Raw genomic sequence first — 23,017 nt, forward strand, 5'->3', positions numbered from 1 at the left:
TGTACTGAGTCTCGTTGCCCTTGGTGATGAGACCCACCAGAGTCGTGTTGTCAGCAAACTTCACTATGCGGTTGTCGCTGTAGGACGCAGTGCACACAACTGGGTGCGGTGAAATTTGTCTCTGCATTTAACCCATCCCCGAAGGGAGCAGTGGGCAGCAGCGGTGCCGCGCCCGGGAATCATTTGGTGATCTAACCCCCCAATTCCAACCCTTAATGCTGAGTGCCAAGCAGGGAGGCAATGGGTCCCATTTTTATAGTCTTTGGTATGACCCGGCCAGGGTTTGAACCCACAACAGTCATTCGTCAGCAGGGTGAAGAGCAGCGGACTGAGCACACAGCCTTGGGGGGCTGGCGGAGATTTTGTCGCCAACACGTACTACCTGAGGCCTCTGACAACGGAAGTCCAGTAGCCAGTTGCAGAGGTAGGTACTGAGGCCCAGCTTGTCGAGTTTGCAGATGAGTTTTTGTGGCACAATGGTGTTGAAGGCAGAACTAAAGTCCACAAACAACAATCTCACATACGAGTCCCTACTCTCCAGGTGGGAGAGGGCCGAGTGGAGGGCAGAGTAGATGGCATCCTCAGAGGACCGTTTGGCCCGGTACGCAAACTGGAAGGGGTCTAAGGTGGGGGGGAGAATGGATCTGATGTGCTCCAAGACAAGCCGCTCAAAGCACTTCATGATGATGGGCGTCAGTGCCACGGGGCGGTAGTCATTGAAGCAGGACGGAGCAGGCTTCTTCGGCACAGGTACGATGGTGGCAGCCTTGAAACACGGAGGGATGATGGCCTGCTGCAGGGAAATGTTAAAGATGTCCGTGAAGACACCCGTCAGGTCCCCAGCGTAGTCCTTCAGCGCTCGACCTGGGATGTTGTCAGGGCCCGCCGCCTTACGGGTGTTGATAGCGGCAAGCGCCCTCCTCACGCTGTTGGCAGAGAGGCACAGGGGCTGCTCGTGTGGAGGGGGTGTGGTCTTCAGCGGGCAAGTGCTGTTCTGAGCGTCGAAGCGAGCATAAAAGCTGTTAAGATCGTTGAGCAGACGGATGTCGCCCTCACAGCTCTGCGGCGTGGGTTTGTAGTCCGTGATGGTCTGAATGCCCTGCCAAAGGCTCCGTGCGTCCCTGCTGTCTTTGAAGTGGGCGGTAATCTTGCAAGAGAACGCCCTTTTTGCTTCCTTGATGCCCCGCGACAGGTCGGCCCTCGCTGCGCTCAAGCCAGCCTCATCCCCCGCTCTGAAGGCTTCGTCCCTGGCCCTCAGCAGCCTGAGGACAGCCCCGTCAGCCATGGCTTCCAGTTAGCCCGAGTGACGATGGACTTCGAGTGAGTCACATCATCAATGCACTTTGTGACGTAAGAGGAAACAGAGTCAGTATACTTCTCTATGTCTGTCCGATCGTTGCAAGTGGCCACCCGCTTAAACATGTCCCAGTCAGTAGAGCCAAAGCAGTCTTGAAGCGCATCAGAGGCACCCTCACGCCACACCTGTACCCGCTTGCGAACCGGCCTGGATGCCTTCACCCTTTGTCTGTATGCAGGCAAAAGCATAACAGTGAGATGGTCAGAAAGTCTAAGATGGGGGAGGGGGGTGGCCTTGAAATCTCCTTTATGTGTAGAGTAGACCAGGTCCAGGAAGCTGTCACCACGAGTTGGAAAATTAACATACTGGTGAAGCCTCGGAAAAACAGACTTCAGGTTAGCATGATTAAAGTCCCAAGCGAAGATGGTGAAACCGTCAGGGTGCGCCGTCTGTTGTTCACTGACAGCCTGGTACAGTTCACTGAGAGCCGCGATCCTGTCGCCTTCGATGTTGGAAGGCGGGATGTATACCGCGACTAGCAGAATCGCAGTAATGAAATGAATGAATGCAATGAAATCCCTTTATCAAGTTAGCCAAATGTCCCACTATGACTAACTTCACTGGAGCTGTCTCCACATTTTCATTGGAGAGAAAAGCATCCACCTGAGGAAAGCAGGTGAAATTCTCCTGACCACATGCCCTTTTCCAGAGCTCTTGCTTTCTTCAGGAAACCACCCACCTTGTCATACAGGTTCAGGATGCTGGTGTTTTTGCCCTGCAGAGACACATTCAGTTCGTTTAGTTTGCTGAATATATGCCAGATAGCAAAGCTTTCCAAGCCAGTCCGTGCTCTCGAACAAGGGGGGATGGAGAGATCCGTGCTCTGTCAGAAAGGTGTGGACTTCAGCTCGTAACTCCAACAGCCAGTTGAGTATCTACCCTTGAGAGAGCCAGCGCACTTCTGTATGGAGGAGGAGTTGCGTGTGTTCAGCTCCCATGTTTTCACAGAGGCGGTGGAACAAACGTGCATTAAGTGGCCTTGACTTGATGAAGTTGATCACTTTGATGCTGTCGTTCAAAACATCATGCAACACGGGGCTCATTTTCTTGGACGCTAACGCTTCCCTGTGAATCACACAGTGAGTCCACTTAATGTCGTGATTTTCCTTTTCAATCCGCACAATGAGCCCTTTCACACTGCTCGTCATTGATGCAGCCGCATCTGTACACACGCTTCTGCAGGATTTCCAGCTGATACCATCTCCAGAGAAAAATGCGTTAACGACATTAAAAATGTCCTCTCTGGTTGTTCTCCCCTCCAGACTTTTGCAGAAAAGTATGTGTTCACAAATGTCGTTAGTCTTAATGTATCTCACAAAAGCAACAATCTGTGCATTCCCACTGACATCTGAGGATTCATCCAGCTGGAGTGAAAAAGAGTCTCCAAGTTTTCCCACAACTTGTTCGACAATGTCTGCACCCATTTTGTCTATTCTGCGGCAAACGGTGTCATTACACAAAGGCACAGTTTTTAATGTGTCCGCAAATATTTTTTGTCTAGCATAGTTTCAGCCAATACAACAGTGGCGGGGAGCAGCAGCTCTTCAGCTATGGTAAACAGTTTTTTGGCTTTAGCTACAAGCAAAGAAACCGCATAAGAAGCCCCCAGGGCTTTGGCTGATGTAGTGGAGGCTTTTGGCATTGTGTCTTGGGATGACTTGAAGTCAGAAAGTTTGCTCCTGAAGAACTCCAGTGGCATACCAACATGGCGTCCATGTTTTGTGGTGAGATGACGCTAGAGATGTGCCGGCTTCATGCTCGCGTTGGCTAATTTCTCACCGCAAAAACAGCACAGCGCTTTGGGTGGGTTACAACTTGTGGACGTAAATCCCATCAAACAATAGTCTTCCGTGTACTGTCGGTACTTTGTCGGCTCTGGTTTTGCCTTATTTTTTACTTGTTTCTCAGTGTTTTCAACAGATTCAAGATTCAAGATTCAAGAGTTTTTTATTCGCCATGTTTGAGCGTGCCAAACAAGGAATTTGACTTCGGTAAATCACAGCCTCTGTTCAACATTTAGGTGACTAACAACAACACTCAGGACATGTGAAAAATGAAAGATATTCTCAAACATCCCCTGATCTTAAACTGATCTTAAACTCCCAAGAGGGCAAGGAAAAACTCAAAACTCCAGCTAGGGGAAATGAGAAACCTTGAGAAGAGACCACATTTCCTTGTTACAGTGCGTCATCAAGGCAGGTGACTGCTATTGGTTTGTGGAGAGTCCGTTTTTTTAAGGATTAAAATTGAATACTGAATATAAAACATACATTTGTATTTCATCAAACCTTTTATAACTAATTCTCAAGACAATCAGGCTTGCTGTTTTTTTTCCCCTAATACTGGTATATATATATATTTTTTAATCTCACGTACCCCCTGGAGTACCTCGACACGTACCCCCATTTGAGAACCAATGTTCTAGGGCAGTGGTTCTTAACCTGGGTTCGATCGAACCCCAGGGGTTCGGTGAGTCGGCTTCAGGGGTTCGGCAGAGCTGGTATGCTATTCCAGTATTGCCACTTGTTAAAAAACAGTCCCAAGAGTCAAAAGAATTGGGAAAGCACAAATCTGCATCTATTAACTGTCTCAGACCTAATTTTAGGACATATATGCAAGGTTAAAGGTCAGGAAATAAAAAAAATAGTACAAGAGTGACATCTAGTGATGAAATAAAAGCAATTTATGAAACGCAGGCAAGTTGCTACCTGTGTTTAGCCCAGCGTGCGCAAATTACGACCCGCGGGCCACATCCGGCCCACGGGGCCGTTTAATCCGACCCGCCAAACCTGAATAAATTCTATTACAAAAATTTTAGGGTCATTTTCCCTGCAATTACTATGTTTCCCCAATAGATGGGGAAGCGCCCGCCCGCGCATTTACTCCCGGAAGCCGTGTCAGAAAGCTCGGTGCACACCAGGCACGTGCACTCATAGGAGGCAGGTGAGGCAGTGCCTCACCTTGCCACCAGGGGCGGTAAAGGGCTCAACATGGTTTCCTCAGCTGTCGCCATAAGTTGTTAAAAAATGAATAATATAATAAAACATAATATAATATCTGTCCTGTGGTCTATGCTTTTCATGCAATTTTGGTGTGTTTCCTATACATTTGGATCATTTTCATAGTCAAAATAGCTGTATTTCTTGTTCAAATAACAACGGGAGACGAGAATCATAGAGGCTGAGGCAGTGACAGGTAGTGCCTCTCAGGGCGTGTGTGTGAGAGTGTGCACCACTCACACACTATACTGAGCGCGTGAAAACGGCGCGTGCTTGCAGTTAGCGGGAAAATACGGGCCTTGAGGCAGCCAGTACCTTTGCCTCAAAGATGAGGCGATAGTGAGCCTGCCTCACCAACCCCAACCCTCACTGCACGTCACTGGTGCACACTCACAAGTGCGTGTACGTACTAAGTAGTACGGACCCGGCGCACCCGCGCTCTGTTTCCATCAGTGCCAAATTTCGAGTGTGGGCTGTGACATCAGCATTCTCGTAATTCGCTCGCTGAGCTTTCAGATAAAGTTTTACGCTAATGCCACCCACAAACCTTCCCCTGGAATCCTTCCATTAAAATGAGTAGCCCGAGGAAAAGAAAGGTGGAGACTGAGTGCCGAGTGTTTAAAAAAAGAGTGGACCATTTGGCTTGACCTACGTGTGTGAGCAGACGCTCAGCCACATGAACGTCAACAAAGCCCGTCACAGATCTAGGTTAACTGACAGACACCTCGGCTCTATCCTAAGAATTACCACAACAAATTTTACTCCAGACCATGATGCACTAGCAAAAAAGGGAGACCAACAATACTATTGATTTCTTTTTTACTTTATTTAGATGTATTATTTCACTGATCCTTCAAGATGATGTATTCGGTCAGAATGTTTGCCGTTTGATGTGATTTCACCTCATTAGATTCAAGATTCAAGAGTTTTTATTCGCCATGTTTGAGCGTGCCAAACAATGAATTTGACTTCGGTACATCACAGCTTCTGTTCAACATTTAGGTGACTAACAACACTCAGGACATGTGAAAAATGACAAATATTCTCAAACATCCCCTGATCTTAAACTCCCAGGAGGGCAAGGAAAAACTCAAAACCCCAGCTAGGGGAAATGAGAAACCTTGAGAAGAGACCACAGATGGGAGGGTCCCTCTTCCAGGATGACCAGGCTGCAATGGGTGCAGAGAGGACACATAGTACAAACAGTGTAGACAAAAAAGGTGTGGAGAGCAGGATGTTATTGCACAGTAATGACTCTGAGACTCTAAGAGTGGTGTGAGTTCATCAGAGCGACAGCCTGGGGGAAGAAGCTGTCTCTGTGTCTGCTGGTTTTGGCGTACAGAGCTCTATAACGCCGTCCGGAGGGGAGTAGTAGTAGTGGTTAGATAAATCCGACCTGCAGTGATGGAAACTATTATTCATAATAACAGTGTGTCGTATTTAATGAGAATCACTGATAGTAGTTTTTGGGTGAAATATTCTTTTAATGCTGTTAATAAATGCATTTGTTTTCAAAAAACTTTTTTTGAATATCCATGCTTTACTACCTACTAAAAGTAACAACCTTTACATGTCATTTCTATTACTTTACACAAATACTACATCCATCTGCTCCTGGTTCGGCCCCCCGGTCAAAATTTAGAACCCAATTCCCGTAAGTCAAAAAGTTTGCCCACCCCTGGGTTAGCCTGTAAATCCAGACTCATGAAGTACAGGGGGTCCTCGGTATATGACAGCCATGTCCAAAGTCCAGCCCGCGGGCCAAATCCGGCCCCCGGTCAGATTCCATACGGCCCGCAGCTTCGGTCTTATACTATGCAGGCAGGCCATATTATTTATAGCCAGCCTGCACTGTCAAACTGAATAAAAAAATTCACGAAACTTGAAACTGCACCACCCCTCTCTCCTCATTTCTGCCATGGCGACTGCAAAGAAAACGAGGCGAGTTGATGTTGAGGGCCGTCGCTTTCAAGAGAAATGTGAATTACGATACTTCTTCACTGAAGATCAAGGCAATTGTGTTTGTCTAATTAGTAAAGAGACGGTTGTCTTGTTTAAGGATTTCAACCTAAAGAGAGACTATCAGACTAAACATGCTAACACATACGAGAAGCTAACAGGGAGTGACCGCGCTGACAAAGTGAAGCAGCTCCAAGCTGAACTGGCATCACAACAGCGATTCTTCATGCGGGGCTGTGAGTCAAAAGTAAATATTACAAAAGCAAGCTACGAAGTGGCCATGTTAATACTGTTGATGTTATGAACCTGTAGACGTGACACAAACTATTACTCTCTGAAAGATATTGTAAATGACAAGTGAAGGAATGGGGTCGAAATACAAAAAGTCCTGCCTAGCTACAAAAACAGATATGCTCAAACCTCATTGAATAAAGTACATAAGCAGACAAGTATATTCACATATTAAACCAATAAAAGAAACATTTTAAGCATATAATTATACCTACACACCAAATCAATAAAGAAGACATAACTAAACATTTTTGATAGGGGGGTAATGACAAAGGTTTTCATAACTTTTATGATCTGATATGTATTTCTGAGCACTTTGAAATAACAAATGTTTGATATATTGCCTGAATAGCTTAATGACCCTTAAGGAACTGTTTAATGCATGCCTGATGATTTTCTAAATAACGGACACTGCCAAAGTCATCTAAAAATGTTCAGTACTTGATTATATCTTATGTTTTGACGAATGCTAGACGCCAGTTTTCCATTACTACTGAATGTTCTGAACAGAGGGAAATGTTTTGCCTAACAAAGAAAATATATGGTTGGAAGCATGATTAAACTAAGAATATGATGACTGTCAAGTGGCCCACACTTTTGTGGGGTTAAACTGCAGCTCCCCACTTGAAAGGCGCTTGGACAAAAGGACTTGAACTGGACTTCACTCAGTGATCATGACTGGTTTTTCTTCCTTGTCTTTGTTTTATTTTTGATTATCTTCAACCAAACACAGCCAAACACAGGTGAAAAACCTTAAAATAAACACAAATAGATGGTCAAACTCTAAACCATAATTAAGCAATATAACCCAAAATCAAATACTTAATTTTTAAATACTAAGTCAGGATGACTTAGCCAAACAGCATTCAACCCTGGTAAGTACACACAAACATTTTTCCCGATTTCTTTTTTAGCTTTTACTTTTTAAAATACACCACATAATTTACCACAATTTCACTATAATGATTAGCATAACCATAACCCATATCAATTTTACAATTAATAAGCAGCATAATCCACATATTAATTTCCACCAAAGCCACCCAGATGTGAGCTGTAGCCCCATATTCAAATGTCCAAAGGCTCACCGGCTCCTTCTTTTGTTTCGTTTACCAAGCTTTCCGCTGCAGTCCTGCCCTTTGGAAATGCTGCCTTGTCCAAATCATAGCAGGGTACCGTGAGCTCCAAACCTCTCCCTCTTAATTAACCCCACCTGGTGCTCTCAACAGCCTGCCTCCTTCTGTGTGGCTGAGACACACCCAGGCAGAGAGGGTGCGGCTTGCAACTCATCTCAACAATGACGTAAGCAAGTACATGGAGTATCAAAAGAACAAACAGACAAAAACATGTTAAGTGGTGAGTACCAACTTTGCATAGTCAGGGAACATTAATAAATTGATGATGTCACAGCCAAAAACTCACATAATTCCGTAAAAAAGGACAAAATTGAAAGAATGATGAATGGGCGGCATGCGACAGTGGGCGAAGTTGATGTATGTGCAAAAATTGTTTACAGGAAGGACACTTGGAGATAAAACCGGTAGAGATGCCAGAAGGAGACAACCAAGAACCTGGCCAAAGATGATCGTCAAGGCTGAAAGACGGAAAGGAAAACAACAGCCCCCACACACATCGAATCGCCCATAATCAGCACCCAACCCCACGGAACCAGCTCTCACCGAACCAGCACCCACTCCCATGGAATCAAACTCTCCTGCGAACTTGCCCCACCCCAAAGACTCATCACCCATCAAACTCGGCCCACACCGGCATGTGCAACTGAATATAAGCTGAGCAAAGAACCTTGAACGTTGCCTTTTCTGAATGGAGACTTTCTGCTCTTGAGCATGGTCGCACGAAAGGCCCAGCGCTGTATTGTACTTTCTTGAAAACAGCTTTCTTAACAAGACTTGTGATTGAAATCAACCAACCTGTGTAAGTCTAAATTTTGTTTCGGTGTCTTAGCCTTTTCCTAAAACTGAAGAAATAAAATGAGCACGCAGTGAGTAAATTGGATAACATGTGATTGGGTATGGCTTTTGCCGTGAGGCGCGGATTGGGTGCTTCCCAAATTGTGGACCAAATCCAACAAAACAACATCTACGCCGCTTTTTTTTTTAAATCTGCGATTTCATTCTGAATCATAGCCACGTTATTAAGGTTTGTAAATCAATCTGAAGCAGGCAACCATGAACAATTGGCTGTGATGGCCGCCCTTCAGGAGTGGAAGCTGAAGCTCAGTACCACCAAAACCGTGACGGCTGCCTTCTATCTTTACAACAAGGAGGCAAAACATGAGCTTAACGTACACCTTAATGGATGTTCTCTACCTGACGAGCCTAGATGCATTAAACTCGACAGAGCACTCAAGTACCGCCGTCACCTAGCATCACTGTGCAAAAAGCTCACCACACGCGTCAGGCTCCTGCGAAGATTGGCTGGTTCAAGCTGGGGAGCTGACGGTAAGACACTCCACTCTAGCCTTGGTCCATTCTGCCGCTGAGTACTGCATACCTGCTTGGTGTTGTAGTTCTCACACCTGTTTAATAGCCAGGTCAATAAGCACAACACCAACAGGAATACGTTTCCGCTCAACCATGCACAAATGGGGTTTTGCGCCTACTGCGGCATGCGAGTGTGGCACAGAGGAACAGACAGCAGACCATCTTGCCCCATCTACCGCCATCCTGGCGGGGCAAATGGTCTGACCTCCATAGATGACGCTCTGATCAGCTGGCTGACTGACACTTGCCACCAAATATAACATCTGCACCTTCAAAGAACAATCTCCTCCATATGAAGAAGAGTGGAAACATTGGTTGAAGGGAAGTGTGGAAAAATAAAACATCCAATTTGCTTCGTGAAACACTTGTATTTTTATACTACTCTAGATAAAACTGTCGGTTTAAATAAAGGGGTTTAAGAAATGGCAAGTCAGTGTAATTTCAGCCCAATGTAGAACAGAGACTGCTATCTACAGGTAATAGCAACTACTGTATTTTCCGGACTATAAGTCGCTCCGGAGTATAAGTCGCACCAGCCATAAAATGCCCCAAAAAGTGAAAAAAAAACATATATAAGTCGCTCGGGAGTATAAGTCGCATTTTGGGGGGCAATTTACTCGACAAAATCCCACACCAAAAACAGTCATGAACGAGCAACAACAGGCTAAACGATAGCAACAAGAGGCTAAACGATAGGTATGCTAACGTGACAAACACAAACAAAGAGCTGAGAACGGGCCTGATGTAACATATAGAGTGATTAAGGACAACTATTACATGAATAACATGTTTATAAAACCATCGGTGTCACTCCAATTCATTAAATCCATCGATCATTCGATACGATAGCAACAGGCTAAACGATAGGTATGCTAACGTGACAAACACAAATGAGGAGCTGAGAACAGGCCTGATGTAACATATAGAGTGATTTAGGACAACCATTACATAAATAACATGTTTATAAAACCATCGGTGTCACTCCAATTCATTAAATCTATCGATCGTTCTTTGTCAACAATGGCTGCGTGCGGCTGAGGGCGCTTGCACTTCAAAATATTCCACAGGCTCATATAACGATAGATAAACTATATTTCAAATAACTATAATATAAGCAATGATATTATCAAACCATCCGTGCACTTTAAATCCATTAAATCCATCGATCAAATTCCTCGTCCTTTGTCAACATCGCCGCGCGTGCGCCCTGACGTCAGCCTCGTCTTTATTCCACAGATCTAGTATATAACTATATTGTAGCGTTAACAAAGTACAAGGATAGACGTGGGTTTGGTAAACGGCTCTTTATTCCACAAAACAAACCAAGCGTGTGGCGGCGTGGACTTCCAGACACAAGAGCTCCATGGCAGAGGACCGGGCGTGCGTAATGGCTATGTCCGAGCCCCATGCACCGTTCGCGGACAGCCACTCGGCCGAGCGCCGGCCCCCGACTCAGTAGAGTAGGACCGGGCGTGCGTAAAAGCCATAATAGTTTTTCAAACCTTCTATGTCACTCCAAATCCTTAATTCCTTTAAACTCTTTGTCCTCCGTGTCACTTAGAAATGATCACCGCTAATGATGCCGGTAGTCCTTAAGTGGGTCGCGCCGCGCGGTGCCACTGACGTCACTTGAAATAGTAATCCATTGGTACATCACGGTTCTCCAAACCTTCTTTCTGCTGCTCGATTACTGTTTTCAGCTGCATATTTTACAACTTGAAGTTTGTAACTTGCAGAATATGACTTTCTTTTTGGTGCCATTTTTCTCAAGCCCACCCAGTTGATGAGTCACGGCCAACGGTGAAATTTAAAGCGCCCTCATCCAGTTTCGTCTGAAAATATATTTTTTTTCAGATGTAGTTTTTTGATTTGTTTATTTGGTTGTTTCATCAAAGACAAAGTCTGCTTTATTGTCGATTTTTTTTTCATATACCAAGACACACAAAGAGATTGAAATTACGTTCCCACTATCCCTCGGTGAGATAAAGTAGTACACATATGCATACAAGCAACACAAAAAAACCCAAGAAGGCATAAACAATGAATAAATAAGTGTTGAATAAATGATAAATAAACAAATAATAATAAATATAAGAGGAGCAAACAGACAGTGGACTTGGATATGGTGCTTTAAAGTGTTAATTGCTTTATTTGATGTTTTCTCTATTTTTTATGTTTTGAATATGTTCAAGATAAAGATATAAAAGCATGTTAAGTGATCAACTATACTAAAAATAACATGGGAAGTGGTCAACTATACTTTTAAGTGATGTCTTAATGATCAAGTAAAAATTTGTGAAAAAAAACATATATAAGTCGCTCCTGAGTATAAGTCGCCCCCCCACCCAAACTATGAAAAAAACCGTGACTTATAGTCCGGAAATTACGGTAGTACTGGTTCATGATGCAAATTTGAAGCTTCATTTTTCATCACTACTTGAGGGAGTTGAGATCCCCTTTCTAGTAGTAACAGAACAAAATAATCACAGAATCTGTCAAGCACCTAAATCCCTGTCAGGCTGGTAGAGTCTTGTCTCGAGGGCGCTTTACTTTCTCTCTCTGTCATTTCGCCCAGGCTCCTGTCATGTTCAGCCATCATGTTCTCTCCTGCGCACATGATCCCTCTCCAGAGAAGGCAACACCCCAAGACAATCGTCCAAGTGCGCAAATTCAAGGCCTGGGGGCCAGATACGGCCAGCCACATCATTTTCTGTGGCCCGTGAAGACAAATCGTGCATCAATTTCATGTATCCTTACTAGAATTGTAAATTGTCTTCCTTTTATCTTTTATCATCTTTTTAAAATATTTGAATATTTTTTACTCGTTTGATTTAAAACGAGTTATTTGTCAGTTTGTTTAGTAGCTTGTACTGTATATAAAATGTGGCGTTCATACATTTATTTGGGTTGACAATCATAATGGCCTTCCGAAGGAAACTATGCCTACAATGCAACCCGAGAAAAAAAAGTTTGACACATCTGTCCTAGAGGGATGTCGAGTGGGCCTTTAGGGGAAAATCAAACCCCCTCGTTTTTATTCACGTTGACATTATAGACTGCCAACCATTTAAACAATTCAAAATGGAAAGAAAACCAAAACCAAGCTGTGAGATGTTATGATTTTTATGATTCTAAAATTGTTTCAGTAAAACTTTTCAGTGCATAAAACAAGGAAATCCTAGCCAAGCTTTTTTTTCTTACTCGTGACACAATTGTTGGATTGTAGACAGTATATCAAAAGTAAATGACAATTGAGCTTTTTCTAAACCCAGCACCTGGACAAAAAAATGCATAGCTCAAATTCTATCTGATGAAATTCTTTGCTACGACAGTGAATTAGAGATTATATTACACATATTACACAAAACACATACCGTTTTGGCCTGAATATAAGACAATGTTTTTTGCATTGAAATAAGACTGAAAAAGTGGGGGTCGTCTTACATTCGGGGTCTAGACATTATACCTATTTTCACTTGTGCGCAGCGGTAAGTTAAAGGTTGCTGATATCGACGGAGTATGTTGCTGTGATTGTGTGCGTCTTTGTCACAAAATGAGTATATACATTTTATTGTTACTACTATCCACTGTTGTGCCGTTTGTCCGATCGCGGTTTGCTTCGTGTGCGCCGTTTGATTGACAGCTCCGGCGGGCTCCTTTAAGTTTGCCTCGCATCGTACAAGTAGCTGTTACACAGCGGGACGGCGACTAACGGTCGCTAGCAAATGTAATTTGTTGTCTTGCTCGATGACTTATGTTTGGTGTGTTGCCGAGAGTATTTAATTTATGGTTATTCATTATTATTTTTTTGCCAATAATTCAGTAAAGCAATCAAAACTGAACCACGTCTTCCCTCCTGTGTTCTGACCGACACCTGGGGGTGAAAAGAGCATAACCATCCGAGTCGTCAGGCTCCCCAACAATAGCAGTAGCAGTTTGCATTATTTTATTGCAAAGTTTTTCCTTATTCAAATTAGTTTCAAGACTTCACTTTGATGGTTAATGCAGTTATTGCAATTTTATTGTTTTATCACAGTAGATTGGTTTATTTACATTTCAAAAGCTATACATTTACAAATGTGATTGCACTTTAGTTTACGTATTTAAATGTTCGGATATTAAGATGTGATACAGTTTTTGCATGATTTGAATGAGGCAAAATAACATGCTTTTTCTCTCGAATATATTGTTATAATCATTTGTTTCAGATGTAATTATTTTCTGTATAAAAATTAAATTTGGTGTTCAAAATGTCTTTTTTCAAACTTGAGTCTTGAAAAAGAGGGGGTCGTCTTATAATCGGGGTCGTCTTATATTCGGGCCAATACGGTATCTGTTTTTTCTTAAAGAACCACTAACAGGCACACGTTGCAGTTTACTAACAGTAAGAATTTTCACCATTACTTTTTATGTCAAGAAATTTAAAAACAGTCTGTCCTAGTGGATACTATAGTAGGGACTATAAGAATTGCACAATGTCTCAAATGGGAAAAAAAAAAGACAGCCTGACAGGATCTTGAGTCAAAGTTCCAATTCATTTAGTCAGTTCATATATCTTCTTTAGAATCCTCATTGACACTCTAAAAAGGAAAAAAAAAGATATTTAGCTGCAGAGAACAAACAAAAATGACATCAGTTACTTCTCAAGTGCCATTCTATACTTGAATGTTGTGGCGCACCAATTAATCGACAACTAATACATAATCGAAATTAATTGATAATTATTTGTGATAATTGATCAATCGTTTTGAAAACTACTACTGTCCAAATCCTCCAATATTCAGCCTCATGACAATCAATATCGTGTTGGATTAAAACTACACATTTACAAACGTCTCATTAAACTTTGGAAAGCAAGGATCCATGATTTAGCTACTTTTGCGTTGTGTTACTGACCAAATCAGTAAATGAATTGTGAATCTTATGAAAAAAAATCATGTTGGTGCATTTTTTTGCACCGTCGATTTAAAAAATGTTTTGTTTTGGATAATTTGTAAATGAAAACATTGAAATAAAAATCTGATTCATTGATCGATTATTAAAATAGTGGTTGCAGCCCTCGTTGAATGTATTCGCTCCTGCGTGCATTAAAGGTGAATTAATTTAGCGAAGCTTGGCTCAAGATGTTGTTCCTTACCACTGGCCTTTGGATGCGGTACTCCTCCTTTGCTGAGAGATGCTGTAAATCTCTTGGAGCTGTGTTTTCTGGTCATCACTGAGGGGTGCAGTCAAACACTGGTACCAAGCCACATCTGTATTCTGGATTCCTATCAGAATGCAGACACAGTATAGGTTACATTTTGAAATATTAACTGCAAGTTAAAAAAAATATTCAGCTAAAAAGCAGCTTTCTCAACAGTTGACTTACTTAGCAGGGCAGATGCAAAGAACAGATATTCATCTTCTCCATTGTCATAGTCAAGCGGTGTGCTGTATTCTTCGAGAGGCGTTCCTTCAAAGCAATCATCATCATCCCAGTAGTCATCTTCATCATTACTCTCGTTTCCTAGGCCCATTGGCACACTAGACTCCTGCGGCATCATACTGCATTTTTCATTCACCTCATCCTCATCACTGGGAATCTCCTCTGCACATAAAGAACATAAAGACATGTGATATGAAACTGAAGAGACTTTATGTTCTTTTTGGTCAGCGAGCGGTTCATCTTAATTGGAATGTTGACATTGATGCCGTTTTTGTCCAATTGATTCCTTATTGTTAAGTTAAGAACTTGCGGTTCTTTTGATGGTGTCCTGAGTTCCAGTGTGACCTCCTGGTTCATCCAATCGCCGCGCTCTTGGGATAGGGCTGTCACTATTGAATATTTTTTAGAGTCGATTATTCTATCAATTATTCAATTGATTAATCGAATAGTCAGAAACAATTGTATTTTGCATGGAAATGTATTACAAAACTATTTACCGTATTTTTTGCACCATAAGGTGCACTGGATTATAAGGCGCATAAAATAGAAGGTATACTGCAACAAACTGAGGTTGACTAGGGTTGCGGTATGCATCCACTAGTCAATAACCAATGAGCCCTCTGTAAACAATCGCGTTTCTCAAACTATCTCCTATAAAACGATCGGAACTGACTAAAGTTCGATCTAACACATTGTTACTGCTTACTAATCTTTCCCTTCCATATCGAGCCGTAGATTTACTCGAAACAATGGAGCAGTCTATTTTGAAATAAAATAGCCTCGTGCATATAGCAGCTATCATTATAGCATGAGCCACACGCAAACTCCCATGAGCCTCAGCAAAGTGTCGGCAGCCACCTCTAAATTGCGTTTCTCAAACTATCTCCTATAAAATGATCGGAACTGACTAAAGTTCAATCTAACACATTGGTACTGCTTACCTATGTTTCCCTTCCATATCGATCCGTCAATTTACTCGAAACATTAACGGAGCAGCCTATTTTGAAATGAAATAGCCTCGTGCGTGTAGCAGCTATCATTACAGCATTAGCCACCCGCAAACTCCCATGAGCCTCAGCTCGCAGATTCCCATGAGCCTCAGCAAAGTGTCGCGGCAGCCCCCTGTAAACAATCACGTTTCTCAAACTCTCTCCCATAAAAGTGATTGGAACCGACTAAAGGCTGATTTAACACATTGGTGCTGCTTATTAATGATTCCGTTGGATATTGATCCATAAACGTACTCGAAAACATTAACGGAACAGCCTATTTTGAAATGAAATAGCCTCGCGGGTACAACAGCCATTCAGTGACGGCCCCTGACCACGGTTGCCGTAATGCTGGGAAGCGATGCGACCTTGAAATTTACTAGTCGTACTATAAACCGGATTCGGTTGAAGTTGGGAAATTGTGTAAAATGTGAATAAAACCAAAATACAACGATTTGAAAATCCTTCTCAACTCATACTTTGTCCAGCGTGGTCTTCTTAATGGCTGCTAGAGAGATGCGCTCTTGATCCGCCAGAAACTGTAATTCACCTGGAGGTGGGGCTCGAAGGCGAGCGTCTGGTGGCCGGGCCTTTGCCCATGGGGCCCGGTCGGGCACAGCCCGAAAAGGAAACGTGGGTCCCCCTTCCTATGGGCTCACCACCTGTGGGAGGGGCCAAAGGAGTCGGGTGCAGTGTGAGCTGGGCGGCGGCCAAAGGCAGGGACCTTGGCGGTCTGATCCCCGGCTGCAGAAGCTGGCTCCTGGGACATGGAATGTCACCTCTCTGGCTGGAAAGGAGCCCGAGCTGGTGTGCGAGGCAGAAAAATTCCGACTAGATATAGTCGGACTAGCCTCCACGACCAGTTTGGGTTCCGGTACAAGCCCTCTCGAGAGGGGCTGGACTCTCTTCCACTCTGGAGTTGCCCACGGTGAGAGGCGTCGAGCAGGTGTGGGTATACTTATTGCCCCCCGGCTGGGCGCCTGCACATTGGGGTTCACCCCGGTGAAAGAGGGTAGCCTCCCTCCGCCTTCGGGTGGGGGGACGGGTCCTGACTGTTGTTTGTGTCTATGGACCAAACGGCAGCTCAGAGTGCCCACCCTTCTTGGAGTCCCTGGAGGAAGTGCTGGAGAGCGCTACTTCTGGGGACTCCATCGTTCTACTGAGTGACTTCAATGCTCACGTGGGCAATGACAGTGAGACCTGGAAAGGCGTGATTTTCAATAATGAACACCATGTTCAAACATAAGGGTGTCCATGTGTGCACTTGGCACCAGGACACCCTAGGCCGCAGTTCGATGATCGACTTTGTAGTCGTGTCATCGGATTTGCGGCCGCATGTTTCGGACACTTGAAGAGAGGAGCGGAGCTGTCAACTGATCACCACCTGGCGGTGGGTTGGCTCCGATGGTGGGGGAAGATGCCGGTCCGACCCGGCAGACCCAAACGCTCTGTGAGGGTCTGCTGGGAACATCTGGCAGAATCTCCTGTCAGGAAGAGCTTCAACTCCCACCTCCGGCAGAGCTTTTCCCACGTCCCGGGGGAGGCGGGGGACATTGAGTCTGAGTGGACCATGTTCCGCGCCTCCATTGTTGGGGCGGCCGACTGCAGCTGTGGCCGCAAGGTCGTTGGTGCCTGTCGTGGCGGCAATCCCCGAACCCGCTGGTGGACACCGGCGGTAAGGGATGCCGTCAAGCTGAAGAAGGAGTCCTATCGGGCCGTTTTGGCCTGCGGGACTCCGGAGGCAGCTGACAGGTACCGGATGGCCAAGCGGAACGTGGCTTCGGCGGTTGCTGAGGCAAAAACCCGGGCGTGGGAGGAGTTTGGTGAGGCCATGGAGAATGACTTCCGGACGGCTTCTAGGAAATTTTGGTCCACTTTTCGGCGTCTCAGGAGGGGGAAGCAGTGCAACGTCAACACTGTTGAAAGTGGGGATGGCGTGCTGCTGACCTCGACTCGGGACGTCGTGAGTCGGTGGGGAGAATACTTCGAAGACCTCCTCAATTCCACCTACATGCCTTCCATTGAGGAATCAGGGCCTGGAGACTCTGAGGCGGATTCTCCAATCTCTGGGGTCGAAGTCACTGAGGTAGTTAAAAAACTCCTTGGTGGCAAGGCCCCGGGGGTGGATGAGATCCGTCCGGAGTTCTTAAAGGCTCTGGATGTTGTGGGGCTGTCATGGCTGACATGCCTCTACAACATTGCGTGGACATCAGGGACAGTGCCTCTGGATTGGCAGACTCGGGTGGTGGTTCCCCTCTTTAAAAAGGAGGACCGGGGGGTGTGTTCCAATTACAGGGGAATCACAGTCCTCAGCCTCCCCGGTAAGGGCTATTCAGGGGTGCTGGAGAGGAGGGTCCGTCGGGAGGTCGAACCTCGGATTCAGGAGGAGCAGTGTGGCTTTCGTCCTGGCCGTGGAACAGTGGACCAGCTCTACACCCTCGGCAGGATCCTCGAGGGTGCATGGGAGTTTGCCAAACCAGTCCACATGTGTTTTGTGGACTTGGAGAAGGCGTTCGACCGTGTCCCTCGGGAGGTTCTGTGGCGAGTGCTTCGGGAGTACGGGGTGCCAAGCCAACTGATAGGGCGGTTCGGTCCCTGTATCACCGATGCCAGAGTCTGGTCCGCATTTCCGGCAGTAAGTCGGATTCATTCCCAGTGAGGGTTGGACTCCGCCAAGGCTGCCCTTTGTCACCGATTCTGTTCATAATTTTTATGGACAGAATTTCTAGGCGCAGCCAAGGCGTTGAGGCAGTCCGGTTTGGGGACCTCAGCATCGCGTCTCTGCTTTTTGCAGATGACGTGGTGCTGTTGGCTTCTTCAGGCCGTGATCTCCAGCTCTCGCTGGAACAGTTCGCAGCCGAGTGTGAAGCGGTCGGGATGAGGGTCAGCACCTCCAAATCCGAGTCCATGGTCCTCGATCGGAAAAGGGTGGAATGCCCTCTCCGGATCAGGGATGAGATCCTGCCCCAAGTGGAGGAGTTCAAGTATCTTGGAGTCTTGTTCACGAGTGAGGGGAGGATAGAGCATGAGATCGACAGGCGGATCGGTGCGTCGGCAGTAATGCGGACCCTGTACTGGTCCGTTGTGGTGGAGAGAGCTGAGCCAAAAGGCAAAGCTCTCAATTTACCGGTTGATTTACGCTCCTACCCTCACCTATGGTCACGAGCTATGGGTTGTGACAGAAAGAACGAGATCCCGGATACAAGCGGCCGAAATGAGTTTTCTCCGCAGGATGTCTGGGCTCTCCCTTAGAGATAGGGTGAGAAGCTCGGTCATCCGCGAGAGACTCGGAGCAGAGTCGCTACTCCTCCACGTTGAGAGGAGCCAGATGAGGTGGCTCGGGCATCTTATCAGGATGCCTCCTGGACGCCTCCCTGGGGAGGTGTTCCGGGCATGTCCCACCGGTAGGAGACCCCGGGGATGACCCAGGACGCGCTGGAGAGACTATGTCTCTCAGCTGGCCTGGGAACGCCTTGGGATCCCCTGGGATGAGCTGGATGAAGTGGCTGGGGAGAGTGAAGTCTGGGAGTCCCTCCTAAAGCTGATGCCCCCGCGACCCGACCCCGGATAAGCGGAAGAAGATGGATGGAGATGGATGAACTCATATTCAATTAAATGCACTACAAAGAGAACTTTTTAAGAGAACATATTTAATGTTCAAACTGATAAACGTAATTGTTTTTTGCCAAATAATAATTAACTTCAAATTTCATGGCTGCAACACTTCCGGTAGAAGTTGGGAAAGATGGCAAAAAATACTGAGAAAGCTGAGAAAAGCTCATCAAACACCTATTTGGAACATCCCACATGTGACCAGGCTAATTAGGTACCATGATTGCGTATAAAAGGAGCCTCCCCAAACATGCTCAGTCATTCACAAGCAAGGATGGGGCGGGGCTCACCACTTAGTCCAAAACTGCGTGACAAAATAGTTGAACAGTTTAAGAACAACATTTCTCAAAGCAAAATTGCAAGGAATTTAGGGTTTTCAACATCTACGGTCCATAATATCATCAAAAGGTTCAGAGAATCTGGTGAAATCATTACACGTAAGCGTCACGGCCGGAAATCAAGACTGAATGACCGTGACCTTCGATCCCTCAGACGGCACTGCCTTAAAAACCGACATGAGTGTGTAAAGGATATCACCAAATGGGCTCAGGAAAACTTCAGAAAACCACTGTCAGTAAATACAGTTCATCACTACATCAGTAAGTGCGTGTTAAAACTCTACCACGCAAAGCAAAAGCCGTTTATGAACAACATTCAGAAACGCCGCCTGGTTCTCTGGGCCCGAGCTCATGTAAAATGGACCGATGCACAATGGAAAAGTGTTTTGTGGTCTGATGAGTCCACTTTTCTAATTGTTTTTGGAAACACTAGACGTCATGTCCTCCGGACCAAAGAGGAAGTGGACCATCCAGACTGTTATCAACGCAAAGTTCAAAAGCCAGCATGTCTGATGGTATGGGGGTGCATTCGTTCTCATGGCATGGGTGACTTACATTTCTGTGAAGGCAACATAAATGCTGAAAAGTACATATAGACAACATATGCTGCCATCCAAGCGACGTCTTTTTCATGGACGCCGCTGCTTATTTCAGCAACATAATGCCAAGCCACATTCTGCACGTGTTACAACAGCGTGTCTTCGAAATAAAAGAGTCCAGGTTCTTCCCTGGCCCACTTGCAGTCCAGACCTGTTTCCCATTGAAAATGTGTGGCACATTGTGAAGCGTAAAATACGACAAGGAAGACCCAGGTCTGTTGAACATCTGAAGCTGTTCATCAAGCAAGAATGGGAAAGAATTCCACATGAGAAGCTAAGAGAATTATTCTCCTCTCTTCCAAAACGTTTATTGAATGTCATCAAAAGGAAAGGTGATGTAACGAAGTGGTAAACATGCCCTTTCCCAACTTCTACTGTACGTGTTACAGCCATGAAATTCAAAGTTAATTATTTTTTGAAAAATAAAATAAAGTTGATGAGTTTGAGCATTAAATATGTTGTCTTTGTAGTCGTATGCAATTGAATATAGGTTGAAAAGGATTTTCAAATCATTGTATTTTGTTTTTATTTCCATTTTACACAATTTCCCAACTTCAACCCAATCCGGTTTGTAAAACGTACTGAAACATTTTCGCAGAGCACTGTGTACAACCAGTATGGATCAACAAATTCATCTATTGATCCATATATAAGGCGCTCTGCATAGGCGCACTGTGGTTTTTTGAGTAAATTTTAAGTTTTTAAATGCGCCTAATTGTGCGGAAAATATGGTACCTCCATTCATTGTTGTTTATTTGGTATTGTTTAGTGATGAATACAAGCAAACAATTATCACGCACGAGGGATTAACGTTGTACTCGCCAGGCTTTTTGAGGTTCAGTTATTGGTGCGGTTATTGTTTTCTGTAGTAAAAGCAGACAGTTGCAAATGTTCTTGCTTTGATTAAACACAAAAGATAATCAGTTTGTTTTTTATGAATGAAGACAAAGGTTAGAGGCTGATATTCTAAGTTGAAAAATATTCTAAATAGTTACCCTATCATTGAAATAGTAATTAATTCGATTATCGATTGCTTGTCGATTAATCAATTAAGTTTGATAGCTCTATCTTGAGCTAATTTATGTATAAAGTGAAACATTCCAGGTTACATTGTATATTGTATCCTCAAGAAGGTGAAATTAAAATGAACAATTATTAAAATCAAATAATCAATATACTAATAACAATAATTAAAATAATTGAATTAAAATAACTTTGTGGACTTTGTTAATTTGCTGTGGCTCAAAATTAAAAATCTAAACAGTCTTAGTGATAATAATATTCAACTAAAAACGTACTACTAACCAACCTGACAGGTTAAAGACCAGATGGAATCATCAAGCATTGTGATAAAGTGTGCCACGCAAATCCAAGTTCAAGAGCCAAATAGCAGAGTCAAAATCCAACTTATTGCTCTTGAGCAAATCTTGTTCAAAGTGAGAAACTGTGTTTAAAATTGTTCTGGCTGCAAATCAAGATTATTTTAATTATCGATTAATCTGTCAATTATTTTGTCGATTAGGGTTTGGGTCTCAAAAGGTGCTTACAAATTCAATGTATTGTTATTATTAGTAGTAAGTGTGTTACATATTGCTTCCGTTGGGCTGAAACCTCCTGTCACAATTTGGTAAATTTAATATTATCAGAAATCAACTATTTGTCAGTTCACACGTGTGGCCTGCCCAATGCTCATGATGTTGATAGCTGTAAACACTCATGCAAACAGATTTTATAATTGCTCCACTATGTTACGACTCAGCAAGATTATATGACTTGACTTAAGACGTGCAAAGAATTAATTCAACTTGCTTACAATTTGGTAGTGACTTGACCTGACTTGCTTGATTTTTTTTCCCCCAAAAATAACTTGGGACCTCCTCAAAATTTGACGAGAGACTTTGTCACCATCTCTGCATATTTGCAATTTTTCCCCCCCCATATTCTATTTTGAATAGAGGCAGTGGATAAGCCAGTTGTGGCCTGTGGGGTGTATTTTGCCCACGTTTGCTTCATAGTTATGATCTCCAACCTACATTGCGTCATGGACCAGGTTCACATTTAGTCACATTTTGATGTAGACATAGCAACAAATAAAACAACAGGATTAGTGGTGTTGAAAATTGCATTGGATGCAGTTGTTGGTCAATAAATGCCAGTGGACCACTCACCATTTTTATCTTCATCCAAAGTCCTCGTGTTTGCCAGCAGGTCAGGTTTGTTGATGTGATGGGAAGCAGAAAGGTGCTTGAGGCCCAAGAAGAGGAGCAGTACAGAAGGAAGGATTTGAGTGGCAACGGCCTCCAGAGCCACTGGACGGCTCGGAAGCTCCATCAGCACTGTCAGGCCAATGATGCACATCTTACGGTCATGGATCCTACGAGTGAAGCAGAAACGCTAACGGTGAACCTACTATCTCTATATATCGAAAAATATCATATCATGGAAATTTAACTTTTATTAAATACATTTTAATGTGCACTTGGAGTCTTCAGAATTGTAGAAAAATGTAATGTATCCCTCCGGATGTTGCAGAGATACTTTTATAATGTGTTTGGGGGATATTGTTTTACTCCTTTCAGTTTTATCCATTTCCTATCACGCATCTTTATCTATTACGTCAATGTCTTTAGGGCAGCAATACCAAACAAGGTGATGGGTGTGGCCAAATGGTTTTGCAAATCCGCCATCCCTATTACTCGGAGAGACTTTTGTCATCCAAACAACTCAAGGATGCCAAAATGGAGAGATTGCTCACACAACTCATTACACTGTCCCCCAGCCTCAGAACCTCAAAAAAAAGCCTGGTTAAATTTAAAATTTCAGGATGAATTTCCAACATCTGTGGGCAAAGTTCTGCTTGTATTTGCAAAGCGCTTCAAGGATAAGAGTTTCAGAAATCTCTTGTCAATATAGAGAAGGATTCTCCGAAAGACCTCATTTCATT

General features: G+C 44.1%; 1 protein-coding gene across 1 annotated transcript in view; it reads right to left on the reverse strand.

Annotated features, from left to right (window-relative positions):
- Window positions 1-12,215: 12,215 nt before the first annotated feature.
- The window catches only part of ipo8 (importin 8), a 44,185-nt gene continuing 33,383 nt past the window's right edge, over window positions 12,216-23,017 (reverse strand). Inside the window, exons 23-26 of the mRNA XM_088366826.1 lie at window positions 22,242-22,447; window positions 14,479-14,697; window positions 14,248-14,377; window positions 12,216-13,690 (exon numbers count right to left, since the gene is read on the reverse strand). Of these exons, the coding sequence (XP_088222952.1) occupies window position 13,690; window positions 14,248-14,377; window positions 14,479-14,697; window positions 22,242-22,447 (556 nt within the window). The 3' untranslated portion in view covers window positions 12,216-13,689. The remainder of the gene's footprint in view (window positions 13,691-14,247; window positions 14,378-14,478; window positions 14,698-22,241; window positions 22,448-23,017) is intronic.

This window comes from Syngnathus floridae, chromosome 22, assembly GCF_059516105.1.
Source record: "Syngnathus floridae isolate MCC-2025c chromosome 22, RoL_Sflo_1.0, whole genome shotgun sequence".
In the NCBI taxonomy this organism is placed as follows: domain Eukaryota; kingdom Metazoa; phylum Chordata; class Actinopteri; order Syngnathiformes; family Syngnathidae; genus Syngnathus; species Syngnathus floridae.